Raw genomic sequence first — 13,590 nt, 5'->3', positions numbered from 1 at the left:
AAGTTCATGAGTCATACTTCTATTTTTATTTTTGTGTCATTTGTAGAACTTCCAAGAGCAGCTGTCAGGATCTTAAGCAACATGACATTCCTTTTTGTGAGTTTGTCATACACAGCCGAGAGTGCCATTGTTACTGCTTTTATTACCTTCATCCCCAAGTTCATCGAGTCACAGTTTGGCATCCCAGCTTCTAATGCCAGCATCTACACTGGTAAGGCATTGCCATCAGTCAGGAAACCTGTAAGAATTATTCTTCTGTGACTGGCAAAAGAGAACTATTAGAAAAGTTTCAGCAATGCTCTTTTTAATTGTTTGTTTTACAGTTTGCAATTATTCGGCCTTATAGGTACCCATTGTTTATATATGAGCAATTTGCCGTGTCTGTAGTATGATAATGTTTTCTCATGTGGAAATAAAATTGCTCTGGCAATGCCAGCACCATCAAAAGGTTGTCCTGACCTGTTAGATTGCTATTGATTGCTTAAGAGTGAACTTTACTGCTCTTTCAGCATGTCTCACTCTCTTGCTTGCAGGTCATTCATTGGTCAAATGGCCTGTCCATATCTTTACTCATTTTTCATCTCAGCAATAACTGAAGCTATTAGTATGGTTATTTAAATCTATATAGCTCTTGTATGAATTTCCATGTAAAGGCATTAAAACATTACAATTGCCAAGCTGAATCAACCCAAAGGTCCATCTATTTTCTCCCAACAGTGACTATTTGCAGGCCTCTGAGTTAATTGGAAACAAGGCTATTCCATAATGTTTGCTTCCAGCACCTGAGAATCAAATGGATGTTGCTCTGAATTTGGGGGTTCCAGTGGTGGCGATCATAATATGCCTTATAAACCCTCCCATCTTTTGGCCACGTACTCAAAACAGCTTACAAAAGACATTAAATATTAAAACCAAGTTTATCATTGAGACAGCATAAAACATAGCTAAAACAATTCATTTTTTAAAAGGTTGCATCATAAAATCAACCTGAAAACACTAAACCCTTTCCCAAGATCATCCTATATGAATTAGTTTAGCCTCCTTTAAAAAGCCAGCTAACATAATTATCAAGGTTTATAAATGTACTTAGAAAGGACCCATTTAGCTAAACTAAAATAGCCTAATGTAAATTGCATCTTGGCAAGACTTCGCTGCTCTAGAGTCCTTGAATGGGAAAACACTTTCTATTTACTGCCAAAGAAGAAGTCTAGGAAGGGTAGTTAAAACTGTGTAGTTAGAAGAGATAAAGAGAAGTAATGGAAGCACCTTGACATGGAATTCCTATCGGGGCAGGAGAAACTTGGTTGAAATGTTCCATATTTTAATAAATTTGTATAAGGGGAGTAACCAAGAGATGTTTTGTACAAATAAAGAAATAAAGAAAATTGGTGCAGACAATCCTGTATGGACACCTCCACAGGGTATGGAAGTTGTGCATTCTATAACATAAAATACAGTAAAGGCTGTTTTGATTGACAGTCTTGTAATTCTATGTGATTAGTACAGAAGCTACTCAGGCTCTTAACGAATGTTGCTTCTGTGTTTTATGGCATACCCAAGGGCCTTAATTGTATCATTGCCTAGTATTAGATGTGTACTCATAAAGTCAGGGTAAACCAAGCCTTAAGCTTGATATGAGAGATTGCTAATGTCCAACCCAAGAATGAGAGAGACAGAAACTGGTTAGTTGATGTATACTTTTGGATCAACTTAGATTTTTGAAAAAGGTCTTTCTCACAGCCCAATTCTGTCCATTTTTTCCTTACATTTAAGCCTCACTCTACTCAGTGGGGTCTATTTCCTTGTTTAAGATTGCCTAGTACCACTTGTGAAAACCATATAATAGGTATTTGTATATTATTATTTTCTGCAATATTGGAAAACTTTTTGCTGCAACCTTTTGACGCCAACTCAAGGACAGAAACTGGATATTGCTGACTCAAAACTATTCTTGGTTTGGGGCACTTAATACAGTAGCATCTTTGACACATTCAGAATCCATTCTTAGCTGTCTTTGGAAAGTAACTTATGTGTGACACAGTAGCAAGCAATCAGATACTAGATTTGAAAATGACATGTGACACTCTTGCTTAGCACATGCTTAACTTTGGAATCTTCTTTGAGCAAATCATGGCATAACCAAGTGCTCTTTTTAGAATGCATTGCTTTGCATTTCATATACAGTACATAGTCAAAAAGAATATGTGTTGTTTCCCGTGTGGCCTTTACAAAGTCCGTTTTGTCAGTTTGATTTTAATCTGTTTCTTGGAGTCTATAAATTGTTTACCACTTATTTCTAGTGGTACAGTTGCTCATTAATAGAAGGGCCTATATAGGGAGCAAATGAGTTTAGCACATTTGGTTTATAGTTTTGCACAATAACTATAGTGTTTCTTATTCTTGATTGTCATGAGAAATAATGAAATATTTGTTTAAAATAGAAGGAACTCCACGTGCAGGGATAACTGTAAGTTCAAATGTCAAGGAAGAAGTTGGTAGAAGGGAAGAGATCAAAGGGAAAGGAGCTCTCAAATTCTGAGGAGATTTTGTAGAGATGCAACAACAGGCCAAAAGTAGGCCCTTTGGTTTCTCAGGCTCTTATTTGTTTCCCATATAGTCAACACCTTGCTAGTACAGAATTTCTTATTGTGAAGTAATTGATTTGCAGATCCAGTTAATTTACCATCCTTCCATGTGTTTACTTTGACTTTGCTTTGCCACTTGCAATAAATAGATAGATATAAATATTTTAGGCCGTGATGCATTTCCCCCCCCCTATTTTTTCTCTCTCTCTCTGTTGAGACTTTTCAAAAACTAGATCTAGCATCAGCAAGACAGTTCCATAAAATAATCCTTAGTCATGAAATCCCATCTAAAAGGAAATGAATTACAATCTATACCACATTTGTATCCAAATAAAGAATTATCACCCAATTAGAATCTTAATTTAATTCTCTTGAATTTCACATATTTTCTAACAACACTTGGACCTGTTTCCCTTCCCAGCCTAGCATGAAAACAAAGCAATATTTCTGCTTGTATTTAACAATAGCTCTATTTATGCTGTTTCTGCTGCTTCTGGAAAAATCATAAGGAAGCTTTTATTAATCCTTTGACATAACTGAAGGGCAGTGAAAATTCTGACACTTTTTTGCTGAAGTTCTCATGTAGAATTGCTGTGACGGTTAAGTTGGGTTTTGGACTGCACTACTTTTCACTTAAGGTGATGAACATATGATGAAATGCTCCTCCATGAAGAAGAAAAACCCTGCCAAAAAAGTAGCATGTCACAGAGAAGGCTAGGCTACTTAGATTCCCTCTCCTTCATATCTAGGTGTGTGTTTTTTTATATGCACTGATTTTTAATTTTGTATGGAAGACTATTACTTCAGAATTTGTATATTGCCCCCCCCTTCTGGTACATAAATACAACACTATAGAATTTATTATATGCTTCATATGCTAATAAAAATCACTATAGAATTTTTCGTATACTTCATGCACGAATAATATCAATCTGAATACATTAAAGCAGTAGTGGTTAAAACCATGCACAGCAGCACACATATTCATTAAAAACTGCTTGAAAGGTCTGCATAAAATCCAGTACGATATGTGTGCGCGCGCCTTTTTAGGGAGGGCATTCCACAAATATGGGGGCCCCCACCAAAATGGCCTGTCTCTAGTTCTGACCACTCTGATGGATCTGGATGGTGAGTCCACAGACAGGACCTCTGAGGCTGATCTTAAGCAGATTCATTGTTTGCGGGGCAATCTTGAAATTGCCCAGTTATCACCTCATCTGGTGGTGTGAGAACCAGCCTTAGGCAATGGGGTCATATTGTTTTGTCTTTGCATGACACCCTGAGAGTTCTGCTTGAATTTAAGGATGGGATATTAAGTGTTTTATCATAAAAATAGTGTAGAAATTTCACAGCCACACTGGTAGGGAAGGTTTTTCTCTTCCCGCCCCCTTTTATTCTTTCATTCTTTGTAGCATAGAAAGTGTTTTAATTTTACCATTTTCTTTCCTTTTAATCAGGTGTGATCATTGTTCCAAGCGCTGGTGTTGGTATTGTCTTGGGGGGCTACATTATAAAAAAACTCAAGCTCAGTGCAAGAGAGTCTGCAAAGCTGGCAATGATCTGCAGTGGTGTGTCTTTGCTCTGCTTTTCAACACTGTTCATTGTTGGATGCGAAAGCATTAATCTAGGGGGGATAAACATACCATATACTACCGGGTAAGTATCTTTTGGCTTTCTAAATAATTCATGCCTTCATCAAAGCTATCCTGCTTATATAATGGTAGTAAACTTGCCTTATTTCATAAGGACATTAAATGTGGCAATCAAAAGAGAGTTGGGGGGGGGGAAGAGGGAGAGAGATAACCACAATCTGAAGCTTTTGTGCAGGTGTGGAGAACCTTTTTCAGCCTGAGGTCCTACAATTCCTTGTGGACTGTATGTGCATGCCTATGTTCAGCAAAGGCAGAAAAATGGAGAAATAGCCTCTTGTTCTGGGCTTACAATAAGACAGATCTGACTCAGAATGCTAGATATTTGGGACAAACACCCAAGACCTAACCTCTGGGCCAGAGAATAGAAACTGCTTGAACATTAGGGGAAACATCTTAATAAGAGCAGTTTGACAGTGGAGAAACTAGTATGACAGTGGAACCAATTACCTAGAGCAGGCATCCTCAAACTACGGTCCGCAGGCCACATCCGGCCTGCCAGGGTCCTGAACCTGGCCCACCCGGCAATTGCAGAACCCGCCGCCATCTAATGGGTCTTGGCCCAAAGTTTTAGTGGCACAGGAACATGGTGGGCAGTGCCAGGGAACACGTGGGTCCAGAGGGCTGGGGAAGGCGAGGCCTCATCGGTCGGGAGAGAGGCTGCTCCAGCTTGACAAGGTACAGAGGAGCCCCAGGAGCTGCGAGGCTGTTGTGGACTGAACCCTGAGGTTTTCTCTCATTCCATGCTCCTTTCTTCCCACCGCCTTACTAAGCGGCCTCTTTTCCCTGGTTCGCTTGGCACTTCCCGCCCTCCCCACTTTGCTTCCTGGCAGTTTCAACCGAAAAGCCGCTCCTCTCGCTTCCCTTTCTTTCCCCGGTTTCCTTTCCTTCGTCTTTCTTGCGCAAAGGCAGTTTCTTACTCAACTATTCCCTCCCTCGACAGTCATTTGTTTTGAGCGCCACATTTTGCTTTTCCTTCTCCCGTTCCCCGTCAAATCGCAGGGAACGGGAGAGAAGGGGAGTCGTTATGCCATCACGCTTTCCTGTGCATTTACAGCCTGCCTTAAGAAAGTTAAGATTACCTGGAGTGTCAGCTTCGCCTTTGAGCCAGTGCCACCGACTGGGCTCAACCACTTCAGCCCCGACTGGGCCAGGCGAGCTGGGGTAGCACTTCCAGAGACCTTCTTCTGCAGGAACAGGTCTAAGTGCTGTGGACTCACAACTCAGAGCTGTGAGCACCAAACTCACTTCCAGAAGACAGTCGTGCACAGCAGAGTACAGCAGAGCATAAATCACTCGGGCGACAGCGCTGAAGAATATATGCAAAGCGCAAAGCGGTTATGAGGGGGTTTCTAATTCAACAGAATGCAATAAAGAAGAGAACTCAAAATGAGAAAAAAATGAGAAAAAAGACAAAATTTTGGAAAAAATAAAAGAGGGTGAGAAGAAACTGAGAGCGAAACCAAAGTCACAAGAGATTCTGAGAGAAATAAAGTTATATCAAGTCCAATATATGAAAATGATGAATCAGGAAATAGAATGGAAAATTAAACAGATGAGACAAAGGACATTTGAATCGGCTAATAAATGTGGAAAACTGTTAGCTTGGCAAATGAAAAAAAGACAAAAACTTAACACCATTACTAACTTGGAAGTGGAAGGAAAGAATATTCAGAATCCAGTGGAAATTAGAAAATGTTTCCAGAGGTATTTTAAACAGTTATATACACAAGGGCCACAGAAAGAGTTTGATATAGACCAATTCCTAAAAACAAATGGACTACAAAAAATCTCTCAAGAAAACAAGTTAATGTTGAACCATAAAATTACAGAACAGGAGGTAGAAGGTGCCATCCAGAATATGCAGTTGGGCAAATCTCCAGGGCCGGATGGCTTAACCTCAAAATACTATAGATCTCTGAAAGATTGGATAATTCAACCACTAAAGGAGGTTTGTAATGAAATTTTGGAGGGGAAAAAAGCGCCAGAGTCGTGGAAGGAAGCTTATATTACACTTATACCGAAAACTGAGTCTGAAAAGACACAACTTAAGAACTACCGCCCCATATCCCTGCTTAACGTGGATTACAAAATTTTTGCAGACATTTTGGCTAAAAGATTAAAAAAAGTATTAGTGGAGGAGATACATAAAGACCAAGCTGGCTTTCTCCCGGGTAGACACTTGTCTGACAACACGAGAAATATAATTAATATTTTGGAAAAACTGCAAGTGAATATTAATACTAAAGCAGTCTTAATATTTGTAGATGCGGAGAAAGCTTTCGACAATATTTCTTGGAGTTTTATGAAGAAAAATCTTCAGGGGATGGGGGTTGGTCAAGGCTTTGAAAACGGTATAGGTGCAATTTACTCAGAACAAAAGGCCAAACTAATTGTTAACAATGTGGTGACAGAGGAATTTAAGATAGAGAAAGGGACACAACAAGGCTGCCCAATTTCCCCATTGCTCTTTATTTCGGCCCTGGAGGTTTTGCTAAATATGATCAGAAGGGACCGTTTGATTAAAGGTATACAGGTCGGAGCCAAACAGTACAAATTGAAAGCTTTTGCAGATGACTTAGTTCTGACGTTACAGGAGCCAGAATCTAGTACTAAAAGTGTATTAGAATTGATTCAAGAATTTGGTCATGTGGCAGGATTTAAGTTGAACAAGTTAAAAACTAAGGTTCTTGAGAAAAACTTAACACCGATTGAGAAAGAGAGGTTTCAGAAGGAGACAGGTTTAACATTGGTTAAGAAAGTAAAATACCTGGGGGTTAATATGACCGCTAAGAACTTAAATTTATTTAAAGACAATTATGAGAAATGTTGGTCAGAAGTGAAAAAGGATCTAGAAATATGGTCAAATTTGAAGCTTTCCTTGTTAGGTCGAATTGCTGTTATAAAGATGAATGTATTGCCAAGAATGTTATTTTTGTTTCAATCATTGCAAATTTTGGACAAAATGGACTGTTTCAAGAAGTGGCAGAGAGATATTTCTAGATTTGTTTGGCAGGGCAAGAAGCCCAGAATAAAATTTAAAATACTAACTAATGTAAAGGAAAGAGGTGGATTTGCCCTGCCAGACCTTAAACTCTATTATGAATCAGCAGCATTCTGCTGGTTGAAAGAATGGCTGCTTCTTGAGAACACAGACATTTTGGATTTAGAAGGTTTTAATAACGTTTTTGGGTGGCATGCATATTTGTGGCATGACAAGGTTAAAGCACACAAAGCATTTAAAAACCATATTGTCAGGAAAGCATTGTTTAATGTCTGGATAAGATATAAGGACCTACTTGAAAATAAAACCCCAAGGTGGTTGTCACCGATGGAAGCGAAGGCCCAGAAAAAGCTCAATATGGAGGCCAAATGGCCGAAATATTGGGAAATTCTGGAACAAGAAGGAGACAAATTGAAATTGCAGAGTTTTGAGAAACTAAAAGATAAAGTGCGAGATTGGCTTCATTATTATCAAATAAGGGAGGCCTACAATTTGGACAAAAAAAATGGCTTCCAGGTGGAAAAATCAAAATTGGAAACAGAACTGCTAGATCCCAAAACTAAGATACTTTCAAGAATGTATAACTTGCTGTTGAAATGGAATACTCAGGATGAAACGGTTAAATCTGCTATGATTAAATGGGCACAGGATGTTGGACATAACATTATGTTTGCTGACTGGGAACAGTTGTGGACCACAGGTATGAAATTCACGGCATGTAATGCCTTAAGAGAGAATATTATGAAAATGATATATAGGTGGTACATGACACCAGTCAAGCTTGCAAAAATCTACCATTTGCCCGATAATAAATGTTGGAAATGTAAAGAAAATGAAGGTACATTCTTTCACCTTTGGTGGACGTGCCCAAGGATTAAGGCTTTCTGGGAGATGATATATAATGAAATGAAAAAGGTATTTAAATATACCTTCTTGAAGAAACCAGAGGCCTTTCTCCTGGGCATGGTCGGCCAATTGGTGTTAAAGAAGGATAGAACTTTTTTTATGTACGCCACAACAGCAGCAAGAATACTTATTGCAAAGTATTGGAAGACACAAGATTTACCCACTCTGGAAGAATGGCAGATGAAAGTGATGGACTATATGGAATTGGCGGAAATGACTGGCAGAATCCGAGACCAGGGAGAAGAGTCGGTGGAAGAAGATTGGAAGAGATTTAAGGACTATTTACAGAAACACTGCAAAATTAATGAATGTTAAAAGGATGTCGGAATGAAATGAAGCGGTTTTAGCAACAATGTTAAAAAGGAGTATGTAAAAATGACTTGTTAATAGATGAAAATATAAGGTTATAATATGTTAAGATAAAGAACTAAGATAAAAACAAAGAGGGAAAGGATTTGCTGAATTAACCATTCGAAATGGAATACAAAAAAGGGAGGTGTGAGGAGGTCAGGGAAAGTAAATGAAAGGCAAGACATTGAAAGATGGACTTATTTTTAACCGTTCTTTTTTTTCTTTTTTTTCTATTCTGTATTTTGTATTTGCTTTCTTTTTTCTATTTTCTTATTACCGTTGTAATCTTTTTTTTGAAACTTTAATAAAATATCATTAAAAAAAAGAATATATTCTTTTATTCACTACAGCTACTGTACTATACAAACTATATACAAATGGAGACGCTGGGCTGCACTGAGTGTTACAGCTGCTTTCTGCAGCGACCTTATCTACACAGAGATAACACTCAGTCTCCCTTTTGAAGTGAGGCTGGAGCGGAATTAGTAGCAAGCACAATCCGCCCCCTCCTCTCTGGAAAATCAGCAGATTCTTGCAATGGGAGGGGTGAAATCTCCTCATGGAGACCCACTTCCTTTCCTGCAAATCCCCAAGCCAAAGTCACCTGGACTCTGAGGGCGGTGATGGTGACTGAGCCTTAACCTGTGAGTTTCACCTGCTTGCGCTGAGGGGAAAGAGACTCGTGCTGGCCGTTGCCTGCCTCTGGCAGAGCAGAGCCAGTGTTGACCGGCAACAGCCAGTGCCCACGCCGATGCCACAGATTCTCTGTGGGATCCCAGCGAGGGCTGCTACTTCCATTGTAGCTTCTCCTTCTGGTCAGCAGTGCTTGCAGACTTTGCCTTCGCCTGTGGCCAAGTGGCAGGGAGGTCCCCTTCCCCGGTCACTTCCCTTGTCTCCCAACAGTTGGGGTTTCAGAAATCTCCAAGAGCCTCTCCCTTTAAGTGGACCCTGTCATTCCTCTCCTGCCCCCCTTACACACACCTCTCATCCGCCCTCCCCTTCTTTGTTCCTCCTTTGACCATTTCTTGCAATCAGAATTTATTCTCCAAAGACCTGCGTGTAACACAAGTGCCCCCCCATCACCACATACTTCTAAGCCCACGGAAACCACATGCACACTGCACCAAGTTAAACTGTGGAAGTTGCTGGATTGGACTATCAACAGCTACTAGTCCTGATGGCTATGCCCTGCCTGTGCTGTCTCTTCCAGTGTCTTCACCCTTAGAGCAACTGCACTGCATTTAATCCAAATATATCTTGTTGAAAATGTTCACGTTCTGCAGAAGGAGATTCTTACATTTCTGGCAGAACAGAGCAAATTGGCTAGTGCCCATGATGTCACCATGTTCAATGCCTTTAAAGTATATTGTAAATATTGTTTTGTTTTTCCTGTTTTTTGTGCACCACAAATACAATATGTGCAGTGTGCATAGGAATTTGTTCATATTTTTTTTCAAACTATAGCCCGGCCACCAACAGTGTCTGAGGGACAGTGAACTGGCCCCCTGTTTAAAAAGTTTGAGGACCTCTGACCTTGAGAGACAGTAGACTCACTTTTGCTCGAGGCCTTTAAGCAGAGACTGGATAGCCTTTTGTTGGGGATGCTCTAATTCTGGATTTCCTGTACCAAGCAGGGAGTTTTATTAGCTAGGCTGCGCAAAATCTCCTCCAACTCTATAATTCTATGAGTAGCAATACATTTTGATATTCAGACTTTATCCTCAGTAATATATCTTAATGTATATCATTTGCATTATGAGGCCATAATTGTGCCTATATGCTAATGGTGAGTTGGCTGGAACACATTCTGCTATAATAATGAGAAATCAGGGGAAATAAGGTTTTATGGCTTGTAGTTATAAAACGGTTCAATAAACTGATTTGAAGTTTGACTCTGGCATGTTGACAGCTGTTGTTTGTGTTTTTCTTTCAAAGGCCGTGCTGAAATGTATTTCCCCCTAGAAAGATTTCTCAATTTCTACTGCATCTTTTGAGAAATGGCTTGTTGTGTTAGGTCAAGGGGAAAGTCTAGTATGTGCTTTCCTCTAATGGTAGTTTTATTAAAAAGGCATTTTTGTGGCCAATATTAGTCAATGGACTTGCTTGTTATTTCTGGAAGTAAAGAAGCATGTAGTTGCTAAGCAGGATTCTCACAGACGGCCACATTATTGAAGGGTTTACAGTTCAGGTAAGGCAAGGGATTAGAAATTACCGCATTTTTCGCTCTATAGGACGTAGAAGGGGGAAAGTGTGTGCGTCCTATGGAGCGAATGCAGGCTTTCGCTGAAGCCTGGAGAGTGAGAGGGGTCGGTGTGCCAGGCTCCGCAGACTCCCGCCAGGCTCCGCAGGCTTGCGGACAGCTGCCTGCAGCCCGAAGCCCGGGGAGCGCGGCGCTGTGCACCCTGGGCTTCGGGCAGCTCTCCGCAAGCCTGCGGAGCCCGCGGGAGTTCCTGCCGGGCTCAGAAGGCTTGCGGATAGCAGGCAGCAGCCCGAAGCCAAAACAGCGAGACGGGGCGCTGCGCAGCCCTCCGTCTCGCTGTTCCAGCTTCGGGACGGCTGCGCAAAGCCTCCGCAGGGCGGCGGGGTGCCCCTTTGCTGGCCTTTCCTCCCACTCAGGAGTTAGCCACCTCGTGACATCACTAGGCCCCATCTTTGATTCACAGACTTTGGGATGTTGGAGACCAGGCAGTCATTGACATCCAGGTCTTGTATGGTAGGTTCCACCAAATTAGAAACAGTGTGAAAACAGAAGTGTTCAGCAAAATTCTGCAGGCACTAGGACACTCAGAGAGAGGGTGGGGTAAGTGGAGGGACAGAAGCCTGCAACCTTATGGGGCATGCATTGTCAAGATAGCTGCTAACTAATGCCACAGCTCCTGAGTTCCTGCAGGCTTTTCCAATTCTGAGGCACCTGGAGGAGCCATCAGGGTGTAGCATGTGACTAGCAACAGGAACAACAGGGAGCAGGAAATATAAACACCATAATAATCAGTGACATTGAGATCCCAGGGACATTGGGAGTGAGTGCTGCTGTTCGGATTTACAGGTCCCAAAGTATATGTGAAGAAAGAATTTATTTAGGCCTATGGTCTCCAGACTGGAAACCGATCCTAATCCCTGGTACAGGGAAATGTTTAAAGGGCATTTGTCACTCATGTATAATTAATGTATTGCCACAGTGCCATGCCTGGGTATAAATATAAATCAGGCAGCTAGGAAGATAAGGAGCTTAAAGGGGACTAAAAGGACACCAACCAGTTCCCCAATTCCCTGCACCCACCCATTCAAAGGGGATGCTGGAGAGAGAAGGGGAGCTGTGCCACAAGTTAGTCCTGGAGTCAGAGAAATGATGCTGTGACCTTCATGTCCTGCTTGTGGGCTTCCTTGTCTAGCCACAGTTGGAAACAGGGTACTGGGCTGGATGGTCTGCTCCAGCAGCGCTCTTACATTCTCATATTCACATGTTTTCACATTTGCCTATCATATCCTTTTTAATCCTCTGTTTTAGGTTTTAAACTCTTAAGAGAAGGGTCTTGTTTCTCCTTTCACAGCTGTAACACAGCTGTAGGTGCTCTATAAATTCTAGTAAATGTATTTATTTCTTATGCACAGGACCAGAAGCAGAACCTTCTCTTTAAAACCTTCTGACATAAACAAATGCTACAAAAAGATTTGCTTTTCGGCAGCAGTATGTATCCTAAAACTATGATGCCAGTGTAATAGGAAGGGTAACTACAGTTTTGATGGTTCAGTGTAAAAACACAGCTTTCAGCTTGGGAAAAACATTAATATTCCTTTGTGTTTCTTACTCTTAGATTTTGCACTTGGTTGCAAAAGTTGGGAAACTACTGAAAGGCTGAAAGGATATTCTGTAAATTTATGTTGAGACACTCAGTCCTACGTTGATATGCCACAATTTCCCATTATCATCTGAAAACTCCAGGACTTTCTGTGTATTATATCTTAGGATAGATATTGGGAGCTAGACCATTGTGCCTGAAGGTTGTTTTTTAGACAGCTAAGTAGGGGCGTAGTTAGAGGTTTATAATATTATCTATGCTGTGGAGAAAGTAGACATTGGTTATGATATTCAATTGGAACATTCAGGTTCCCGTGCCTCTGCATTTCAGTTCCTGTTGTGTGTGTGTATGTGTGTGGGACAGACATTGGCAATCCTTTGTTGCCCTTCATTGATCTAAAAGTATTTTTATTAAGTTTTTAATGCATTATTGTTAATAACTGAAGCACAAAAGGTACAATAAATTGTAAATCAAGATGAAGTGCTTGAGTATTCAAATGCAGAGTATTCAAACCTATGTTCAAATGAGAAATACAGGTAATTAAAGAAAGATGGGGGATTAAAACATGCATTAGCATTGAATGCCAAGTAAGAATATTTTTCTACAGTGAGGAAGATGGGGCCAGGGGGATAGAAGAGCCCAAGAAGCTTTTGAGTCCTGTTTGCAGGATTCCCCAAACCCTTAGTCTGGACACTTTTGGAATAGGATGATAGAGCTAGTGGCCCTTCATTTGATCCAAAAGGATCATTCTTATATCAGACAAACAGGCTAGTCTTCATTGCGTTGAGTATAAATGGAAAAATAAAAAGAGCAGTGGCAACAGTGAGTTGTTCACGAGTAAATTCATTAGTGAGGGGTCTGTTGTTTACAAGCTGGATACATTCACGTTGTTGTTTGTGCTGGCTGCAGCTGTATCTGACTGCTATATGACAAGCCTGAAGGAGTTCACAAAATGTTCCAAATGGCAGCCAGAAATCAGTCATTACTCCACTTCTTAAAGTGCCAGGCTCAACAGCTTCAGTTCCTTCTCTCTTCACCTTGATCAGTAATTTGAAGCGAAGATCAATCACAGCAACAATTCAGTTTTTTCTGCCTCCTTCGTTATGTAGGCTCCTTTAAGGCACAGCAAATTAAATGTATTAATATTTTGGACTTTGTGTCTGTTTCATTTGTATTGGTCTGGGGGACTGTAATCTACATGCTACAGATTTGAAATGCAGCTCAAGGATGAGTTGGTGAATATTTTAGTATCTTTGCAGAAAGTAACTGAAGCAGAGTAGTCTCCAGAACTTGAC

General features: G+C 40.7%; 1 protein-coding gene across 4 annotated transcripts in view; it reads left to right on the top strand.

The window, feature by feature from the left end:
- SLCO5A1 (solute carrier organic anion transporter family member 5A1) overlaps positions 1-13,590 on the top strand; it is a 63,141-nt gene that overhangs the window by 37,987 nt on the left and 11,564 nt on the right. For all 4 annotated transcript variants that reach the window (XM_083623250.1, XM_083623252.1, XM_083623253.1 and 1 more), the window contains 2 exons: positions 47-211; positions 4,043-4,241. In XM_083623250.1, the coding sequence (XP_083479376.1) occupies positions 47-211; positions 4,043-4,241 (364 nt within the window). The remainder of the gene's footprint in view (positions 1-46; positions 212-4,042; positions 4,242-13,590) is intronic.

This window comes from Podarcis filfolensis (genome assembly GCF_964270895.1).
Source record: "Podarcis filfolensis genome assembly, chromosome: 7".
Taxonomy (NCBI): Eukaryota; Metazoa; Chordata; class Lepidosauria; order Squamata; family Lacertidae; genus Podarcis; species Podarcis filfolensis.
This window is presented reverse-complemented; position numbering and strand designations above follow the sequence as displayed.